This window comes from Cupressus sempervirens, chromosome 8 (genome assembly GCF_028749045.1).
Source record: "Cupressus sempervirens isolate cs-2001-9-10 chromosome 8, ASM2874904v1, whole genome shotgun sequence".
NCBI lineage: Eukaryota > Viridiplantae > Streptophyta > Pinopsida > Cupressales > Cupressaceae > Cupressus > Cupressus sempervirens.
In genome coordinates this window covers 342,402,868-342,425,865 of record NC_143125.1, presented here as the reverse complement: position 1 = coordinate 342,425,865, position 22,998 = coordinate 342,402,868, and the positions used below count along the sequence as shown (strand labels likewise).

The 22,998-nt window shown below is 36.6% G+C and overlaps 1 protein-coding gene and 1 long non-coding RNA gene across 2 annotated transcripts in view; both read right to left on the bottom strand.

The window, feature by feature from the left end:
- LOC149542740 (PHD finger family protein) overlaps positions 1-22,998 on the bottom strand; it is a 65,501-nt gene that overhangs the window by 24,825 nt on the left and 17,678 nt on the right. Inside the window, exons 5-14 of the mRNA XM_089797627.1 lie at positions 18,012-18,087; positions 17,556-17,823; positions 17,278-17,390; positions 16,932-17,183; positions 16,267-16,838; positions 15,925-16,149; positions 15,761-15,814; positions 15,431-15,502; positions 15,140-15,280; positions 14,997-15,053 (exon numbers count right to left, since the gene is read on the bottom strand). Coding sequence (XP_089653753.1) covers positions 14,997-15,053; positions 15,140-15,280; positions 15,431-15,502; positions 15,761-15,814; positions 15,925-16,149; positions 16,267-16,838; positions 16,932-17,183; positions 17,278-17,390; positions 17,556-17,823; positions 18,012-18,087 — 1,830 coding nt within the window. The remainder of the gene's footprint in view (positions 1-14,996; positions 15,054-15,139; positions 15,281-15,430; positions 15,503-15,760; positions 15,815-15,924; positions 16,150-16,266; positions 16,839-16,931; positions 17,184-17,277; positions 17,391-17,555; positions 17,824-18,011; positions 18,088-22,998) is intronic.
- LOC149542741 (uncharacterized) lies at positions 13,706-14,981 on the bottom strand. The gene is made up of 3 exons (XR_016355314.1): positions 14,970-14,981; positions 14,000-14,277; positions 13,706-13,835 (listed from the first exon to the last, which is right to left on the bottom strand). It is a non-coding gene; the product is annotated as an uncharacterized LOC149542741 (long non-coding RNA).

Here is a 22,998-nt window from a genome sequence, read left to right as displayed (position 1 = left end):
TACTTGAGCAAGAGGATAGTGTTCCATCCTATTATTCTGGCTGAATTTGATACTTGACTACCCCTCAAATTACAATTGTATTGAAGAATATATTTTTGGCAACACTTTCTTGAGCAAAGATGAGTCTTTCACCCTATTATTACACCTGCGTTTGGTACTGGAGTGTCACTCACCCTACCAGTCTTATTGTGCAAATATAATACTTTCAGCTACAAATCTGGAAAATCTAAGCTGAGACCTGACACTACTACTCACTAGTTACAACTTTTAACTACACACACACATATGTGTGTGAGGAATGGGGCCTATATTAAGAAAAATAAGCAGTAATTAATTTAAAAGTGTGTTTACCACAATGTTTTAAAAGGATGTTTAGGGAAAGATGAGAGTTGTACATGCTAAAATTCAGGCTGAATTGGCATATTTCTGTTGCTCAATTTAACAATCTTTGCCACTGATTCTGTGGTTAGCGGAGCTCAATGCACAAAAAAGTCATTCGGAATGGCAAATATGCTAATGGAGTTGAAACTCGCCTGCCAAAAGAATGACATAATTTGGGACTCTCTCGAAGCCAGAGCCTGAGGATCATTTATCTATAGATATCTTCTCTTATATTAGATCTGAAGCAGCTATAGTTCCATGTTTATCGACTTCCAAGACTCCTCAAAGACATTTGTTAAAAATAAAAACACAAAAAAGCCATTAATATTCAAGGAAACCACCAATACAGACAGAAAATCCAGCAAACAAATTCACAGCAAATGTTTTCACATTCAAATGTGAATATAGTAGCTGACCAGCATATATTTTCATCATCAGTATGTTTGGTGAATGAATTCTTGGGCACTCTGTCTAATTGTCTGGTGTATCACTTGAAATCCCTTGGATTGTTTGTGGCTTCAGTAAAGATTAGAATATAGATTGAACTGAATAGAACTGTGGAAATATTTGCTTTGCTATATAATTCATAGTTTTCTGAAGCTGCCACAGAGTGCCCTCAGGCTTGTGACATCCCTTGCTTTCATCCTTAGTTTTACCATATAAATGAATACCCTTTCAAAAATGCTTATATAAATCTGTGATATGTTTAAAGTTTCACAATCAAAGCTATGTGATTTACTTCTCAGATGTATTAGGTGTAACGCAATGTGTACATACAAATCCATTCTACACAAGAAAATATGATTTTTCATCTTTCATAGACAGACACTTGTATTTGCAATCTATGAGGTGTTCCAGAATCACGATGTCCACTAGGAAGAAAAGACAAAAACCAATACCCATTATTAATGACCAAAATAACCCTAATGGAGACAAATGTACATCCAATAGTAACAGCAAGAGGGATCCCAAAAAGGAGCTCCAAGCTAGAAGCCTAATGCTCAACAATTAGAGATCTAAGTAAGGTACTGTCCCCTAAATTTTTACCTTAAACATCACAATTTTTTGCCAATAAACTGGTGATTTTCAGTGCTCTTTGGGGATGTGTCCCCTATGGGTTTAGTGTCATCCCTTATAGAAGAAACTTTTGGGACTCTAGGACCCCTTGGAAACATTGGACTCCAAGGTTAGTTCATTGATAGAAAATATAAGATAAACATAGACAAAGGATGGATGCTCCATCATCACAGATGGGTGGACCGATATTAAATGTCGGCTGCCAATCAATATTATTGTCACAAGGTTAGATGGCCCTTATTTTCTTAGGGGTATTGATTGTTTGGAGAAAGGAAGGATGCAACCTTCCAATTTCCAATTTAGCCATAGAAGAGGTTGGATATTCCAACGTTGTGCAGTCATTGATCAATCAAGCCATGTGTGTAAGTTAGCTGACTTGATGGTGAAGGATGCTTATAAGCACATTTTTTAGACCCACGTTGTATCTATGCTTTGAACAATACCTAGGATGACAATGGGATGATAGTTTGGGTGAAGCTAATGGTGTCAACAGCTAGAATGTGCAAATGTTCATTTAAAACCATCACACTTCACTTGCTTTGTTTGGGACATTTTCTAGGGAGGAATTCCTCAAGCTCATGGACACTAAACATGTCAGCTGCTTCATTTTGTTGGAAAGGATGGTTTAAGTCAGAGGTTTTGGGATTAATGGTGGTTAATGTAAAGTGGAATCAATGGCAAGAAGCACATACACCAGAAGAAAGAAGCAGAAACAAAAATCATTGTTGATGAGGAGCCGTCTGCAATGAGTTTATAAAATTGCCGAATTTTTTTTTTTTTAATTTGTTATTTAGTAACTTATTAATGTTTCTAACTTGTAAAATATTTCCATCCTTTTTGAAGATTTTAGTTTTTTGTAAATATTTGCACTTGCAAATATGTTTGCTATTTCATTGAATCTACTGTGTGAGATAATAGATAGGCTAATACCGACTCTCCTAGCCTTGGAGGGATTTATAAGACCTTTGATGACATGCTTGGGCAAATCAAACAACCAATCGTACAAAAGATCCCACTTTGGGATTCTATGAGAAGAATCTGAGGCAATTGTGACACAAGAATGGAAGACTATGAACACCTCACTTCATATGTTGGAACTTAGACCCTTCAGGCATTTTGTTATGATTCTTATATGATATGTATGCACATTCTATTTATGCTTCTGGGTGAGATTGTGTGTGAACTTATCAGCATCAACGTTTTAAATCATACTCAATGACCCATCATCAGGATGAGAGAACTAAGAAAGAAAAGAAATAATAGGTTGCAGACCCAGACTGGATAAAAAGAAAAGGAGAAGGGGCCAGGAAGTGCAACACGCAAACCAAGGGGACTAGTAATTAACAAAAAAGAGAAAGAACAATGAGAAAAAAGAAATTAAGAGAAAAGTAAGGACAAAACAATAAGTACCCACAGCACCAAACTGCTAGATAAAAAGATATACCCATGTATTTACGCACGGGTATATCTAGGAATATATATATATATATATATAACAAGCAAGTATGTTTGCATAAATGAAGTAACAAACATATAAAATTATGATTGAACTATGTATGTGTATATATAGGATTATATACAACCTTAATTTATAAATTATTCTATATGCAAAAATCAACATATAGAATTTACTCATAATTTTAACAAAGGACCATGGACTAGAATGTCTCCATGGAATATATAAAAAAAGATTTTGACAAGAAATTACAACTAATTTTTGTTAAAACATGTAGCTTCGGTTCAGACAATATCTTTGATCATATGAGAATATACTCATGTGTGTTGGTGTATGTCAATATGATTTGAATATCGATATGTATATATACATGAATATAATCTGCATTATTCATGGTGATCACAGTATTCAAAACCGACTATGCATATTGTGTTTATATCTAAGATTGATCTCAATAATGATCGCATTCATTCTAATCATTGTCGATTGCATTGGACTTTGTTGAGTCTTGGAATCATTAGTTTTGTTATAACTAATCAACGGGTGTGACCATAACACCGATCGGGTGTATCGGTGAATGGTCATGTCTCGATTTGGAGACATGCCCATTCACCCATATACCCGACCACCTTTGTATAGATATTGTATGCCACCCGATATTGCAAGCATTGAAATTCATTAATGCAGCCAGATTGGAGGTAGTACAAATATCAAGTTTGAAGAAACTTTTATCTTATCTTTGCATTGTTATTATACATATTGTGGAGCACATCGAAAACTTCATTAGCAGAGATTGTACCTAAAATAAAAACCTTGCATTCATCAGCAATGTGATAGAAATCTGTATAAACTTTTCATGCTCTCAGAGTAAGGCTAAGGAGAGATCGCATTAAGTTTATATGGATCAGATTTTACTTTAAATTTACAATCCATTCTCTCTACAAAGATGACAAACGTATTGAGATTCGAACATTACCTTGCAAGTGTTGATAACTTCAAATCTTGGAACCTTCGTATAATGATGTTATTAAAAGAAAACAAATTGGAATCTTTTGTAAGAGAGGACAAAGAGGAACATAAAGATGATCCTGAGAAATCAGAATGGATCGAGAAAAATGAAAAGGCCATAAAGATAATTGTGGATGTTGTTCGAGACCGCATAGTACTATTGTGGCAAAACATACAACAGCATATCATATGTTTCGAGCTCTTGAAAATGCATTCATAATTAATTATACAGGCAGAAAACTTGCTCTTAAAAGGCAAATGAATAATGTTAGCATGAATAAAGGAGAGACTATAAATGCTTTCTTCATGAGAATCACATATTTGAGAGATCAATTATCTACACTTGGTTATGAGATTGACAATCAACAATTATCCTTAATAGCATTAGGAGGACTTCCAAACTCCTAGGAATCTTTTGTACAAGATTAATGATTAATGATTGTCTTCAAGAAGAATTGAGATTAATGATTAAGGAAAAACACAAAACCTTAGATGAAGACGTTCAAGTTCTTAATACAAACTCTCATAAGAAGGGAAAGAAGAAGAACAACAAAAGGAAAAGAAACTTTCATGGAAAAGGACAATCTAAACAGAAGAAAGACTTGTCCAAAACTTCAATGTTTTAGATGTGATCTATTTGGACATTATGCAATAAATTGTCTCAATCGATCTAAACCTCAAGCATCTTTTGCAAAGTCTGATAAATCAAATGAAGGACATGAATTTGAAAAATATGCCTTATATTCAGCATTGTCAAGCCAGATTTCAACCAAATCTAACACATGGATAGTTGATAACGGATCTTCAAGACACATCATTGGATATCAGGATAACCTAGAAAGCATGCAAATAGAAACAGATGAAGAAGTTACAATTGGTGATGATTTTACACATTCCGTAAGAGGAATTGGGACCTACACCATAAAATTGAAATCTGGAAATTCTATTCAACTTTCTCGAGTTCTTTATGTACCAGGTATTAAGAGGAATTTAATATCTATATCTGCACTTGAAGATGATGGTTATAAAATTGCATTCATGGCAGGTAAATTACTAGCTTGGCCTAAGAATTCAACCATAAAGAAGGCTCTAACAATAGGAGTACGATAAGGACTTTTTATATGAGCTATGCACTACGACAAACCTTGCACTTGTACATGAGACCTCAGATTCAAATGAAATATGGCATAGAAGATTAGGTCATATCAACTTTTGTGCCCTAACATCAATGGAGAAGTTAGTAACCGAAATGCCCAAATTAAGCCATATTCACAACGAATCATGCAAAGGTTGTGCCTTAGGGAAAAACACTAAAAAGGCATTTCCTCATAGTTTGAGCAAGACTAAAGATGTGTTCGAACTAGTACACTCTGATCTATGTGAACCCATGTCTTTAACTTCTATAGGAGGGTTCTTGTACTATGTGATATTTGTTGATGATTTTTCAAAGAAGACATGGATATACTTCCTTAAGTGCAAAGAATCTGAAGAGATTATCTCTAAGTTTAAAGAATTCAAAACAATCACTCAAAACTCCTCCAGGAAGAACATTAAAGTTCTGAGAATAGATAATGGGAAAGAGTATACATCTAAAATATTTAAAGAGTTCTACAAACTCACTGGGATTAAGAGGGAGTTCACAAACCCCTACGATCCTCAACAAAATAAAGTTTCTGAAAGGAAGAACAGAACTATTGTAGAAGTTGCTAGGGCTATGATTTTTTATCAAAACTTGTGTATGTATTTCTAGGCTGAAGCGTCTAACATAGCAGTCTATATTTAGAATAGATGTCCTCACTCGTATTTGGACAATAAGACCCCTAAAGAAGAATTTTCTAGAAAGAAACCTGACATCAATAACTTACAGATATTTGGATGTCCTATGTATGTTCATGTACCTAAGGAGAAGAGGACAAAGCTAGAACCTTCTGGAAGAAAGGGTATCCTTATTGGTCTTAGTGAAACAGTAAAAAGATACAAAGTCTACATACCTGGATAGAAACAAATAGAACTAAGCAAAGATGTCATTTTTGAGGAAGGCATAGTTTTTAATAGAGCCAAAACTTCTGATGAACTAGATACATTGGATGTATCTCAAGAAGAAGCTCCTGCTCCTCAGATTCAGAGAAAGTACCTTGAAGAGACTTCAAATGAAATTGAGATACATTCTGAGACTCAAGAAGAGAGTCTTGATCATTCTAAAAGGCCACTTTGGCCAAGGAAAATTATACAAGAAGGAGATGAATTTGCAACAACTTCGAGGACTTTCCGAGAAAGCAAGAGACCTAGAAAATTGACATACAATGCTTTCATGTGTGAGTCGAAACCCTGAACCTTCAAGAACTTCTGATGCACTTAAACATCAAGCTTGGAAAGATGCCATGGTGGAAGAATATCAGTCTATACTAAAAAATGATGTTTGGGACATAGTTCCTCGACCTAAGAGAAAATCTGTTGTCTTCAAAATGGCTCTTCAAAGTTAAGTATGTTGCAGATAGCAGCATTGAGAACATAAAGCTTGTTTTGTGGCTAGAGGTTCTTCTCAAAAGGAAGGAATCGACTTTGAAGAAACTTTTTGCACCAGTTGCCAAATACACCTCTGTTAGAGTTGTAATAGACATCGCAGCAGCCAAAGGTTGGAAAATCCACCAAATGGATGTAAAAATTGCTTTTCTTAATGGAAAAATCAAGGAAGAAGTATACCTAGAACAACCAAAAGGGTTTGTGATACATGATGCTGCCTCTTATGTATGTAAATTAAGAAGGCTCTATATGGACTCAAACAAGCTCCCCAAGCCTGGTATGAAAGGATTAACAAATACCTTTTAAGTCTTGGATTCACCAAGACTATGGTTGATCCAAATCTTTACTTCACAGTAACTAAAGGTGATATGCTAATTCTAATTCTTTATGTTGATGACCTTCTGATTACAAAGGAAGAACATCTCATTAATCAGTGTAAGAAAGATTTAGCTTCTGAATTTGAAATGAAGGACTTAGGAATTCTTCATTTCTTTCTTGGATTGGAAGTACGTCAAAACTCTGGGAATATCTTTCTACACCATAAGAAGTATACTGTTGATATTTTGGAAAGATTTGGAATGTGGGACAATCGACCCATGTCTACACCTATGGAAAAAAACTTACCCAAGCTAAAAGAAGCAAGTATTGAATCCAGACTAGTTGATCCTACTTTATACAGATGGATAATTGGGTCCCTGATGTATCTTGTAAATATTCGACCTGACATCTGTTATGCTGTGAATGCATTCAGTTCATGTGTGAACTTCGTGAGATTCATCTTGCTGCTTTGAAGCATATATTAAGGTATCTCCAAGGTACTATTGGTTATGAACTTAAATATGAGAATACCAGCTTGGAGTTACATGGATATACTAATTCTGATAAGGCCAGAAGTGTGAAAGACCAGAAAAGCACATCAGGATGTTGTTTCAGTTTAGTATCAGATATGATTTTTTGGATCTGCAGAAAGAAAGCTTCAATTGCTCAAAATTCTACTAAGGCAGAGTATATTGCAGCAATAATGGGAGCTAGAAAAGCAGTGTCGCTTCGGAAGTTGCTTTCTAACTTGATTGGCGAGCCTATGAAACCTACCACTATTCACTGTGATAACCAAAGTTGTATCAAATTATCTGTGAATCCAGTATTTCATGATAGATCCAAGAATATAGAAATTCCTTACCACTATGTAAGAGACATGGTGGAAAGATGAGTTATTCAGTTGAAATATATCAATACAGGTGATCAAACAGCTAGCATTCTTACCAAGGCACTTCCTAAAGTGAAGGTTGATCATTTCAAGAAGAAACTTGGCTCGGTTGAAATGTAAGTTAATGAGATTGAGTCTCAAACCTTGTAAATTTGTTTTATTTAATAAAGATGTTTAAAGTGCAAACTCTTTTGTCATATGTGACTCTGTGACTCATAGGAATACCCTATGTTCAGTATTAAAAGGAGACAATCTTTTATATTGAAATGTTGACTCTAATAATATAAGGTGACGACATTAAATTATTAGATTACTATTATGATGAATATCGTGTGACTTGATATTCCTCAAAATCATAATAGTTAAAAGAGCATGTTGATGGATATCATGTGACTTGATATCTATTGAAGATCAATATGTTTAAACTCATGGTGGATATTATGTGACTTAATATCTATGGATATGCCATGATCCTTTATGGAGGAAATCATGAGACTTGATATCTGTGTACACACAAAATTGAAAGAATATCACGAGACTTGATTTCTTAAAATATCTAGAGGATATTACTTCTTATAATGAGAAGAATTCATATGCACTTTGTCTTCCCTAGCTAAGAGGGAGAGTTGAAACATGTAGCTTCAGTTCAGACAATATCTCTGTTCGTATGAGAATATACTCATGTATGTATGTAGTATATGTGTGTGTGCATATATGTCAATATGATTTGAATATCGATATGTATATATGCATGAATATAATCTGCATTATTCATGGTGATTGCAATATTCAGAACCGACTGCATATAATTATTGTGTTTATATCTAAGATTGATCTCAGTAATGATCGCATTCATTCTGATCATTATCAATTGCATTGGACTTTATTAAGTCTTGGAATCATTAGTTTTGTTATAACTAATCAACAAGTGTGACCATACCACCGATCAGGTGTATCGGTGAATGGTCATGTCTCCATCTAGAGACATGCCCATTCACCCATATTGCCAACCACTTTTGTATAGATATTGTATGCCGCCTGATATTGCAAGCATCAAAATTCATTAATGTGGGCAGATTGGAGGTAGTACAAATATCAAGTTTGAAGAAACTTTTATCTTATCTTTGCATTGTTATTATACATATTGTGGAGCACATCAGATCCTTCATTAGCAGAGATTGTACCTGAAATAAAAACCTTACATTCATCAGCACTGTGATAGAAATCTGTATAAACTTTACCATTTTTCCATTTCGAAAAAATATATAACATTCTTTCAGAGTACCCACATTCAATCAAATACACAATGCTATGAAATTTGAACAAGCATCATAAAAATCAGGAGACATGGATTCAGGTGTAGGGAACAACATACAAGTAGTCACATCATTGTGAATATATATATATATAAACATGATATTGCAGAATGCTATTTAATTATGTAGTCCCTGATCATGTATCCTGTGTCTGTCAGTACATAACACTTACACATGTAACAGGGACTACACAATACAATTATAGAGCAAGGATTTCTTGCCTTAAGTATTTCTGCAATATTGTATCTCTTGACAATCTTTACAAATCCTAAAAGCTAATGTACAGTCCTAAGGACACAATCTACCTTGCATGTTGGATTATCAAAATTTAAGAACACAATAGGTCATCTATAATAACCCCAATAGGCTATAATTTCTTCAATCACAAAAAATCCTTATACTTCAGTTGTTTGACATTTCGTCAAACACTTTGCAAGCAAGGGTCATCTGACTGATATAACTTTTCAGATTGCTGCAGTGATTCTTGTTTGGATTTGCCTCAAAGAGAATGCTTACAAAAAGACTCCAGATTGTCTAAACAATGGCCTAATATGAATGTGCAACTAATTTTGGCAATATTCAATACATATATGACTTAAACTACTTGCAAAATGCAACTACAGCAATTAGTAATTATGACAAATACTTTGGATGCAACCTAGGATGGCATTAATGCACTTACAACCAAGTGGCATTAATATAAACACTTAGTATGCAAAATTATAACATTATTTATGCCAAAAAGAGAACTTACAGCCAATTGATATTTTGTCAAACAATTGGAATGCAAACTAATAAGCTGATCATCAACTCTAGAGTTGCAATATAGATAGTCTAAAAATTACAACGCTCTTTCAATTGCAAAATCCTAGCCTTCCTTTGATACCAATAATGCCAATTGCCAAACAAAGACAAGTACAATGTAAAATAATGAAGTGCTGAAGCTATATTTTGTACTCAGCTGAAAACCTACATTTCTCAGAAAATATGCCAAATGAGAAGTGAAGAACCTGATTGTGGATGGCTGTAATATTTTCCTTCAATGCTGCCCCTTTTGCTTTGCTTTTTTCCGATCTGCTTTTACCACTTGCTTTTTCCGGATTTGCTTTTTCGTTCTTGCTTTTTCGTTCTGCTTTTTCGGATTGCTTTTTTCAGAGTTGCTTTTTCGGCCTGTTTTTCCGAACTGCTTTTTTGGCCTGCTTTTTTCGAATTGCTTTTTCTGCCTGCTTTTTTCGAACTGCTTTTTCAGCCTGCTTTTTCGAACTACTTTTTCGGCCTGCTTTTTTCGAGCTGCTTTTTCGGCCTGCTTTTTGTACTCAAATATTTTTTCTCAATGTAGCACAAATAGAAGATTGAAGTATCTTCCTCCCAGCTGCAATAATTCAAGTGATATTTCACACCCTCAAAATTGCGTACCAATTGAGAGTTTTCGTTCTCAATGGCCAGTTGTGACTATTGCAGAAACCCTAGGCTCCACAATGCACATCAACAACAACAAATCTGGATGATTAGAATGAAGCCCGGGGTGCCTATTTATTCTTTTTCCTCCACTTTCTCCAGAAGCTTCTAGAACATTATTTTTTATTTTATCTATTAAGTGACTTTATAAAATATTTTATAATTCAAGTCACTTTATTAAATTAATTAAATATAAAGTTACCTTTTAATATTTATTTATTTGATAACTTTATAAATAATTAACTTAATACCACTTATTTATTTAATTAAAATAATTAATTAGTCATCCTCATAAAATATTCATTATTTTGGACAACCTAATTAATTAAATTAATTAAATCAAATTGCCTCCAAAATGGGGACATGACAGTCCGCCCTTCCTAAAATTGCTTGTCCCCAAGCAATGGCTGAACAATAAACCAATCAATCTGCCTGAATCCCAAATGTAGTCATGTACTATACTGCTATCAATCAACACAGGCTCCTGCAATATCCTCTGCAATATAACCAAGAGGAATCCATAATCAAACTAACAATTACAGCTCAACCAAACTCCAAAATCACAACTGCCATAGTCAGAAACCCACGAGACACAAACTCTTAGAAAATCAAAGCCCAAGTAAAGTGGACAAATCAAACTGCCAACACAATAAATACCATCAACGCATCCCACTGGCCTATACAGAATGTACAATCCAACTCTGCAACAATGGTGAACGCTCCCGAATGAAATTTTACCAAGTATGGAGAATCCACACACTGTACAACTCCTGCAGTCAACACAACTTTGCAGATCAACGGCCACTGTTTCATAACCATAACTCCCATGCACTGCTGATGGCGAAAAGACATCACAAAATAAACAGCAAGAAATGGAACCCAAACCAAATCTGCCTGCCATCAACTCCTCAACAAAAGGATCAAAGGCTAACTGATGTACATACCCTGCAGTATAATGCTGATAAAAAGAACCAACCTCGGTCAATAGCTCACCATGAACAAGTGATACAACCCACTGTGACTGATCACCAGCTAAGTCAGGAGATGTCATAGCCAAAGGAGTAGAATCAATAACTACAACCGCTGAAGCATCACTCCCAGACTCCTGCTCTAAGTCATGTATTATCAAGCTGTCAACCGCAGAACCTATCGCCATGTCATGCCCATCACAACTCTCATCCCGAGGCATCAAACCGTCCCATAACTGATGATAAGCACTAGGAACCAAAGTACATCTCTGTATCATCATCTCATCAACATGGTCATCAAAGGTAAATTGATGAGCATACCTCACAGTGTAATGCCGATAGAATGCGCCAATCTCAGTCAATGGCTCAGACTGCAATCGATCACTAACCAAGCTGCAACTGACTACTACCTTCGAAGACATCGCCAAGGGAGTAGTATTACTAGCAGGAACCATGCCAACTGCCGGCTCACCAACATCACACATGATCTTTGATACAACATCTCTAGTCTCCGTGCCATCAGTAATAGAGGCCACCACCATGTTAAGCATACCACAACAATCTGCTACAGCACCCAACTCAACTGAACCTGACTCTAGTGGGAACGAACCCGATATGCCAATGTTAGTATCAAGGATGGATGCATCCCCATCTGCACTGTCAATCTCGACCATGGACATCCTCGAATCACTAGACACCATAGCTTGTGACTGTACAGAATTTGGTAAAGACTGCAGTCGCTCTAACTCCACAGTCACCTTAGCCAAATGAAATTGTGACTCCTCGAAAGCCAACTGTGTACTCTCAAGAATCTCAGAAGTCACCTCGAGCTGCTAAGTAAGCTCACTCACCTCATCTTCCTTGGCCAATAATGCATCGTATACTGTACTCCCCCACTCCATAAGATAATCTCTGTCGGCTACCAGCTGCATATAATTCTGTCTCAGAATCCGAATAGCCTCCCATAAAGAGTGGATCTCTATCGAGGAAAATAACTGCCTCCCTGCTCATCACTAGTAGGAGAACCCCATCCATAAACTGCTAACAACTGACGAGCAGCATCGAAATGTTGGCAAGCCATAGCAATGTCTAGCTCACTAACTCTCAACTGACTGGACACATGATGACACTGGCTAGACTATCTCCTACAAACCTCCTCTGACGCACTGTCTAAAGGAGTATCCTCAAAGTTACTGGTCTCTAGAGTATTACCATCCATATCCTGCGAATCAACTCCAAAGCTCATATCAACATACAGAGTATCAAAAACTGTAGCACTGTTGTCCAACTCCTCTGTACCACAAGAAACTGCCAAAGAAACTAAGTCTTCAAAACTGCCCACTGCATCCTCCCGGATGTCATCAATGCCAATATGATCCTGGGACTCATCTGTACACACTGCCAAATATGAAAGATCATCAACACATTCTAGCAAGAATGGTCGACTGGATATATGAACAAAGCCCAACACTGGTGTATAAAAACTAATACCAACATCGGACAAGTTGTTGGCACAAGAAAAGACAACACCGTGCAATCTGCTAATCAAATCCATGATATCACTCAAACAATCACTGCTACCAAAAAGTGATAAAGATCTCCAGTCGACTGAATCCCAAACGCCAATATAACAATCTCGAATCCATATCCGTAAACTAGAATCAGCTGGTAACTCAAGCAAACTCCTCACCTGAGTAATATGACTATTACCAACTAACTCCACATACCTGTCTGACATTTTCCCTGTATCCTGAATGTGAATGCAAGATGAACTCACAACATTATCAACGACCACATATGATCCGCCTGCCGCAGAAAACTGAGTATCAGGAGTGCAAGATGAAACTAAGCTCAGCTCCATGCCATGCTCATTCCCATGTCTCTCCCAGTCCTGTAATGCCAATGGAGTATTCATTCAAGAAGCTCGAATGTCCTCAAGCTCGCGAGAAAGCCTGTCAACTTCCTCCTTCCTCCTCAAGGCATCTGAATAGTCTCTGACAAGTCTAAGAAGATGGTCACGATCTAATAGAAGATGTAAATAACTCAACTTCATCGTTCCCATTCCTTCCCCAATCGCCTGTAAGTCAACACAAGAAGATTTCATCTGAATTCCCTTGTGTCTACCCTGTAACTGAATCATCTGGATGTGATCCTCTATCACATCCCGCATCCTGTCATGATGAGATAATGAAGTCACAATACTGTCTTCGCTCAGCTTCAGCTGGCTGGACAAATCATGTGAAGTACTACCATCCTCATGTGACGAAGCATCTAACTGTGTCTGGTACTCTCTCTCAGCAAAGTCATGAATGCTCAATGTTTGCTCTTCTCTACCAGGTATAACAATACCCTCATAATCATCATTTGAACCCACTATGCTGTAGTCACTGCCTGATGGAATCAAATCGTCTTGAGTACCTAAGACATCACCCTTTGGCAGCCTGTATACAACTGTCTCAACTTGAGTACCAAGTTGAGTACCAATAATGCCAATTGGCAAACAAAGACAAGTACAATGTAAAATAATTAAGTGCTGAAGCTATATTTTGTACTCAGCTGAAAACCTACATTTCTCAGAAAATATGCCAAATGAGAAGTGAAGAACCTGATTGTGGATGGCTGTAATATTTTCCTTCAATGCTGCCCCTTTTGCTTTGCTTTTTTCCGATCTGCTTTTACCACTTGCTTTTTCCGGATTTGCTTTTTTGTTTTTGCTTTTTCGAACTGCTTTTTCGGATTGCTTTTTTCGGAGTTGCTTTTTCGGCCTATTTTTTCAAACTGCTTTTTCGACCTGCTTTTTTCGAACTGCTTTTTCGGCCTGCTTTTTTGAACTGCTTTTTCGGCCTGCTTTTTTCGAGCTGCTTTTTCGGCCTGCTTTTTGTACTCAAATATTTTTTCTCAATGTAGCACAAATAGAAGACTGAAGTATCTTCCTTCCAATTGCAATAATTCAAGTGATATTTCACACCCTCAAAATTGCGTACCAATTGAGAGTTTTCGTTCTCAATGGCCAGTTGTGACTATTGCAGAAACCCTAAGCTCCACAATGCAGATCAACAAACATCAACATCAACAACAACAAATCTGGATGATTAGAATGAAGCTCGGGGTGCCTATTTATTCTTTTTCCTCCACTTTCTCCAGAAGCTTCTAGAACATTATTTTTTATTTTATCTATTAAGTGACTTTATAAAATATTTTATAATTCAAGTCACCTTATTAAATTAATTAAATATAAAGTTACCTTTTAATATTTATTTATTTGATAACTTTATAAATAATTAACTTAATACCACTTATTTATTTAATTAAAATAATTAATTAGTCATCCTCATAAAATATTCATTATTTTGGACAACCTAATTAATTAAATTAATTAAATCAAATTGCCTCCAAAATGGGGACATGACATCATCTTATTTGGAAAGGTTTTTCAGTAATCATATTTTTAATCCTTCAATTCTTTCATCAATAATTTAGGTCAACATGGGGTCTTGCACTCAAAAGTAAGTGCAGGATTTCTGAAAGAAACAAGTCTTTCAAAAAAGATTATTAGCATCAAGCATGTGAAAAACCTGCACAAACATGGCAAAAATGCTCACCCGGATTTGTTTGATCATTTTTAACTCTGCGGCACCTCCATGTTTCCTGGAATCAGCCTGCATTTTTTAAAGCATATTTGTTAGAACTTTTATTTTATTATATTGAAAATTCACAGTTTCACTACCAACTTGAGTTACACTACCTTTAGCTTTTGCTCTGAGCTATGTTTTTCACAATATGCTTTATGTTGAATCCTTCCTCCATAAACACCAACATTCATATAAAGCCCAGAGTCTCTTGCGCATAATGGATGAAAATAAGCATGGCAGTGGCCAAAGTTGCACTGTAGAAATATGAAATCCTTTTCATCTTTAATGCGAATTTTAAATATTTTCAAATGAAATTTGGCACGCTATTGACAGTATATTGGATATCCTTGTCAAGCAGAAAGTTTAACCAAAAAATTCGACTTTCATGTATATTAAGTCCTAACCTTCAAACAGACACCTTGTTGTCGATGACAAATGCTGCAAACTGGAATTGATCTCTCTCTGGAAAGAAATTCCTGAATTTTGTAAAATTTTAATGAATTACATTAACAAAAGTGCATAGCACAATTGACATTATCAATATGTGAAAAAAAGACTAACTATTTTACTTCTAAAAATGCCCTATAAATTGGCCAGGCGAATATTGTTGCCAAGGGTAATATGAAGCCAAACAACAATATTATCGCATTCCAATGCATAAATCAACTGTCATAAAGAAATCAGAAATGTAGCATTTTAGATAGAAATACAGTAGGATGGCAGCGTAAACATACCATCCCTGCAATGGGTTCAAATTGGCCCTTCTTGAATGTATTCTCCAATATCCACTGCAAGTTATTATAAAATAAATAACTATGAACCAGATAATAAGTCATATTATGTCAAAATATAATAATGTTAATATCTATTATCTTCAATCCATCAAACTTCATAATACCTCCGCACAAAATACATGAACCCATTGACCCGTGGTAGTTCTCTTAAATGCACCACTTAGACCACCACACAAGGCACACTCAAGATCATATCCAGGCCTGCCTTGGCTAGCTCCAGACAAAAATCTGGAACCATGGAATTTCCAGTTTAAATCTTCACATGGCTGACAATACCATGTTGAAGAATGAACTGGAGGTAAACCATAGCAATCTTGGTGAACAGAAACCTGCAATAAAGTAATTGAATATTATGTTAAAGATCAAAACGTGCCATATAAACCATTACTATCAACCAATAGAAAAAAAATTGAATCAATACTAAAAAGAATATTAAAATTAAGTACTTTGCAATGGTGACAGGTATAAATTTTGTTTCCATTCTGAAGCTGGCAGATATCACATAAAAGTGATACATTTTGCAGGGAACCAGCTGACAAGGAGTAAGTATCAAATTGCTTTTCTGATGAAACTTTTGTGATGATGGGCCTTGACAATTTCTCTTTAGCCCGTATAATTGTCTGTGAAGACGACCCTGGGATCCCAGCCACATTCGCCTTCAGATATTTCTGCTGTGATACTTTCATGGGTTGTGCCATAGAAAAATTAGGTCTAATCCTCCATTCATCAGATTGTATAGATCTGCTTGGAAAGATAACTTGACGCAATCCATGCTCTTCAACTGCATCTCCTGATCCATCTTTCCTAGAAGAACCAATCCTAGGTGATGCTGCAGCTGCTGCAGTAGCAGCAGCTAAGATAGCTTGTGCCTCTTTATGCCGCCTCTCTTTCCTGCCCTGTTTTTTTGCTTCTCTTTCCCGGCGTAGATATTCATTCACAAGAACTCTGTCAGCTTTTTGTTTTCGCAATGCCTGCTGATCTTTTGATAAATTTGTTATGACCCTGAAAAGTAAATCCTCTGAAATGATATTCAGAGTAGTAGTATTACCATCACTGAAAAACTAAAGAGAGCAAAGTATAGATATGAATGATACCTAGGGAAGGGTCATACCAATATGTTTACGATTTATCCATGCATAATCCAGGAGACTGCTCTGTAAGAACAAAATTTCACTTTCTAATTCATTTTCTGGTGCCAGATTTGAAACTCCTTTATTCCTTGCCCCTATATCCAGCTTTCTTTGACAATCTCTTGAAATAGATTCAACATCAGACATAATAGGAGTGGGACCCATTCCATGCTCGGTATTTTTTGCTCCATTAAAGCAAATCTTTCCAGCTGTTGCTTTAGTTTCAGGATGGTCTGTTCAAAAATGCAAAGCCATTAAAGTAAAACTTCATGTACATAATACAAACAAGATGTTGCATGAAAATTTGTACAAATTTACAGAACCTACCATCAGGATTCATTCTTTGATCTCCTTTTCGAAGTCCTAAACCACTTTGAAATTCCAGTAGTCTCCTTTGAATGTAAGGATGAACATAGTAATTAGGTGATTTGTTCATGCTTCTGAAATTTGACATAATAAGGAATTATTGGTGATCTCTTCCTGTTTATGCATAAATGTAAAAAACTAAATGTAGCTCATACAGAAGAAACCAAAACAGTAAAATAAGATCATTGAGACAAAATTAAATTAAAGTATACAGCATCTAACAATGAATGTGTCCTTACTCGATATCAGCATTTGTTGGCATATCTATAAGAGGATTTTCAGCTTGATCCCTTTCAAATATTAAACCAGCATTATTCCCATCCATTGCAATATCTAGGTCCTCCCTAATTGTGTGCCCCTTCAATAGAAGATTACTAGAAAATGCTTTGTCATTCTCCAACTTAGTAAGCTCCTTGCAGTCAGTCACTTTAGCCTGTGTTTTTAAGGAAGCATGCTTTGAATTACTGTTGTTTTCAACAGCAGAGTCACCAATTCCCTCCGGAACATCTGACACATGGAAAAAGCTTCACTAAACATACCTATTTTCATAAATATCGAGCTCCATATGACCATCCAGTTCTTAGAGTATCTTCCAATTACTACTCAAAGAATAAGGCGTATCTTGGCAAAATGAACAGAGCACAAACTTTTTGATATTCCCAAGTGCAAATCCTATTTTTTGCCAGAAAAAATACCTTCCATTTCAGTGTGTAAGCTTTCCAACTGACACTTCAATTTTGTTGACACAGAATCGGCCAGTTGCTCAGCTTCCTGGATATCAGCCACACAAATCCTCTTTGTCAATAGCATATTATAGAGAATTAAATCAGAAAATCTATCAAAGAAATTCAAACATATAATCTGAAATATAAGACTCCAGCAAAATAATTAGTAATCACATCTATATAGAAATTACATGGCCTTCAAGGAATGTTCTTTCAATTCCTTTTCATCTGATAAAGCTCATGAGTTTAAATGTATTTTTCAGCACTAGTTCCAAAGAAACTTGATTCTTCCCCGCTTTTGGACTACTGGCCAATTGTCCACGGTAATATTGTCAATAATGTGACCTATAAAGCCATTGCTGAGAGGATAATAATCTTAATCTCAAAATTGATATCAAAGAAGCAATGTAGCTTTATGGAAGGCAGTCAGATTTTGGACAATTCAGTCATTGTCATTCATAAGCTGTTTCATTCTGTTTGAAAGGACAATATCAAAGAGAGAGTGCTCAAGTTGGACATTGTTAATACCTGTGAATCTGTGAGCAAGTCCGTTGGAAGTATTTGTGTTGCCTTGTTAGTTTTTGGCTTCAACAAGAAAAGGATTAGCTGGGTTATGTATGTGGTCTGCAAACCTTGTTTCCATTCTTGGTCATTGGCAACCCTCTTGGCTGCTTCTAAAACTCTAATGGGAGTGGACAAGGCTACTTTTGTTTTCTTGTCTTTTCATCGTTATGATAAAGCCTTGGGCATACTTATTAAGGGTTGCAAGTTGTGGGGTAATCTAGCAGATGTGTCAAGCTTCTCCTCTTTTGGTCCTTTGGACCTAGCGGCCAGTAGACAGTTAATAGATGATACCACTTATTTGCTTTAGTATGGTGCTGAAACCACGCTCTTGGTGTGAAGACTTAAAACATTATGCAGCAGCCTCAGGACAGCTTATAAATGAGGTGAAATCTAAGATTTATTTTTCAATGTTGACCCCTGATTGCAAGGGCAATTGTTAATAATTTGGGAGTTTGGGCTATTTTGCTTCCTTGAAGATATCCCGGCGGCATTCATCTCTTTATGAATCTATGTTAAGTAAAATTGTGGGATGAAGTGGGGGCTGAAAGTCAAGAATGCTTTGCCTGTTGGAATAGTAAAGGGTTAGGCTTGAAAATAAAGCGTTTTTTGTAGCGATTAATTTTTAGCTTTTGTCAATCCTCGCAATTCCTAAAGCCATCATGGGTAAAATCAACAGCATCCCCGAGAATTTACATTTGTAAGTCACTCAAGATGACAAGAAATTCCTGCTTCTTAACTGAGAGAGTTCACAAGTTAAAATCTCAGGATGGTGCAGGTGTTCAGAGCTAAGAATTGTAAAGCACAGCTCTTCGTAATAAACTGACTAGAGACTTCTTAGATGATTATGTTAGTAGTTGTACTTCTGAACATAAGTATTTGAGAATGATGTGGCTCTTGTTTGCCTTACATGATGTAACATGTTTGAGACTCACCTACAACTTGCATGATGGGTGTTCAGTTTATTTCTTAAATAATTACTTTAATTACTTGCTAGCTTATTGGATCCTAGGGAGAGTTTGATTCTTGTTGGTGTTATAAGGTTTGAGATTACCATTAGAAGAAGGTAAGAAGGGATGGCCACATTGTTCAATCATGGAAGCACTCTATGGTACTCCCTTCATAGTTATAAAAATATATGGACTCACCACGGACTCGAACAAACTCACAAGTCCACTGGTGAGCAGAATCAACTCGTCATGGACTCAGGAGTCAAATCTAGGCAAGTCTAAACTACTAGACTCGGGAGATTTTTCTCATGGACTGTGGCAAGTCCATGATTGGGGCTCTCGAGTCCTGATGATTAACTCTCGCTGCAGCATGTAATTGCCCAGTCAGCTTATTACCTTCTTTTTTTTCACTTTTTGACTCAGAGTGTAAGGGTTTGGAGAAGTTGAGGAAGCAACATCAGAGCAACAAAAGAGATCCAGCTAAAGGATTCTTCTTCTCTGTTTTTTCGTTTCCATCCATTATAAATCAAGAAACTATTGAAAAACAAGGTTCTCGACAAGTTGGTCAGATTTGCCATTTGCTATATTTTATTTATTTATTTGAAAATATTAATTGTTGAGTTTGACAATTCTTATTTATGAATTTGGAATTCATTGTTCAAGATCTATAAAGGTGCAGAGGTGCAGAGGGTTGTAAGGGTTTGGAGAAGTTGAGGAAGCAACATCAAAGCAGCAAAAGGGATCCAGCTAAAGGATTCTTCTTCTCTGTTTTTTTCGTTTCCATCCATTATAAATCAAGAAACTATTGAAAAACAAGGTTCTTGACGAGTTGGTCAGATTTGCCATTTGCGATATCTTATTTATTTATTTGAAAATATTAAATGTTGAGTGACGATTCTTATTTATGAAATTGGAGTTCATTGTTCAAGATCTATAAAGGTGCAGAGGGGAGACTCTTCTCTTCAAAACAAGCAATTGACAGGAGAGAAAAACAACCAAGTAAAACATCTTGTTTAGCACTAGAAGAAAAAATTAGAAACTTGATAATGATTTTTATAAACTTACATTTTTAACTCAATGCTAAATTTCTAATATTTCTTTTCTTTTTTTTGTAGATTTATGGTGGGAGAATTATGGTGCTGACACGCCTAATCTTCAAGAGATAGCCATCTGTATTTTGTCCCATTCATGTAGTGCTTTCGAGTGTGAACAGAACTCATGTTTATTTGAGAACATTTACAAGAAGAGAAAAAGGTTGACCAAGAAGAGACTCAATGATCTTGTCTTTGTTTAGTGCAACCTTCACCTTCGCACTAGAAAGGTTGACAGTGTTTCACATGAGTCCATTGACTTGGAAGAAAGTGATCTGTATGGTGATTGGACCATCAATGAACAAGATGATGGTGATGATGTCCTCCTTACTGAAGATCTTGACGAATTAGAGAGAGGAACAGCAGAAAAGAAAGAAGCAACAGCATTGGATGATTCCAATGAAAGGGAGGACAACAAAGACAGGCACTTTGATGATAAAGAAGAATTAACTCCTCATTTACCAACTAGTTCAGGGCCTAAAAATTGAATTATATTAAAAGAAAAGAAAAATGGTCTTTAGTTTGTTCTTTTTCACATCTAGACAAATCATTATGTCTTTTTCATTTTGTAAACATGTATAAACTTATGCTGCTGATATACATTTTAAAGTTTGAAGCTGTGATGAAATTTCAAACATTGAGTATTAGTGATTCATGTGACATGCTTAATGTATTAATTATGGCTCTTATGTTCTCTAAATGTATTAATTTTTTTAATTTTTTATTTTATTTTTTCTTCTTTTTGTTGACGGCGTGGTGCAGTTGTCCCCCTCCCCTGGGGGGTTACAATGTCTTCTAGATGGTTTGGCCTCCTCTTGTGATTTTTGGCAATTGGTGGCTAACTTAGGCAAGACCCAAGTTATGGTTTTCAATTGCTTGACAACCTGACATCTCCACTTCTTCTCCAAAGGGACCGAGATTGAGATGACCTCCAACTACACCTATTTGGGCATTAAGTCGAATGGGCCACATTTCAGTTTGAAATCGGTCATGACGTTGCAAGTGATTCACTTACTTTGCTTGAGAGGCAGTGCTTCAGACACCATTTTCTGGATACCATGTCTAATATGTCTATCCTAGACTCCCTGGTTAGACCTACTATCCTTTATGGCTCGACCATTTGGGGGCCCTCCTTGTTGACCATGGATTGGGCTTCGGTGGAGAGGGTGCAGACTCTTCTTCTTCGGTACTTCAACCGCTGTCAGCCAACCACTCCTACTAGTATTATCTTGGCCAAGTTCAGTGCTCATCCCTTTAGACTTTGCACGATCTTTGATTTGGCTTGGTTACTTCACAGACTCGAGGCTTTGTGGGCTTTGTTGATGGCAAACATCATTAGTCCTACTTGGCCTAGTTTTCCTCAGCTCTGATTGCGGCCTTTGACCCAATGGTCATGCTAGATGTTGGTATGCTCAAGTCTCCAATCTTCTCAGCTTCATGTATATCGATATTGACCGACTTCCTCCCTTTCAGTACTCCCTAGACACTCCCGCTCATCTATTCCCCCCACAAGAGAAGCTAAATGAGATTACCAGGATGGACATCCACATGAGGTTTATTCACATGACTTGGGTCAACCCATCAAGGGCCTCCAACATCATATGGACTTTTATGTAAAGCACAATATTGACATTCAAAATGGCATCATTGTTCAACCTTACTACTCTTCCAAGTGGTGGCCCCATGCCCTATGTATCCAGTTAGGCTCTTCCAAAGTTGGCTCCCACTAGCTCTGTATCCAAACAGATCACCAAACTAGTAGAGATGAGTGGATTTGTCAATGTTGTGACATGGGTGTTGAGACTGAGATCCATTTTCTATTCTACTATCTAATTTACTACGAGATTCGTGGGGGGTTTTGTTGCTTATTCAGAGAGTGTTGCTCCCTCTCCTCCTTCAGGTATGATGGTCAGTGATGCCTTGCACTCTATCTCTGAGAGGCCCTCCGTCTTCGAGATCTCACTCTGTGGGAGCTCCCCCCCCTCTGGGTCTACATCCCTTCACTAGCTTATCACTTCCTTCTTCACTTCAGTTGCCTCTCCCAAAGGAACCAAGCGTGTTGGGGGCTCGTCTACTATTACACCATATCAGTGAGGCCGCGCAGATATTATATGCACATACAACATCAGCGACAATGATTCCCCTCTCTCAAGCAACAGGCTCAGACTTCTCAGCATACGAATAGGTATCCTTCCGTTTTGGGCTACTTTTTGAAGACTAGGAACTGCTAGTTGCTTCGCAGTCTCATGGTCTCTCTTACGTTGTGTTGTTTCTCTATGTTTGGTTCTTGCTCTATTTGTTTCATTTTTCTTGGACACCATTTGGTGGTCTTGCTGCCTTCTGGCCTTTTGTATC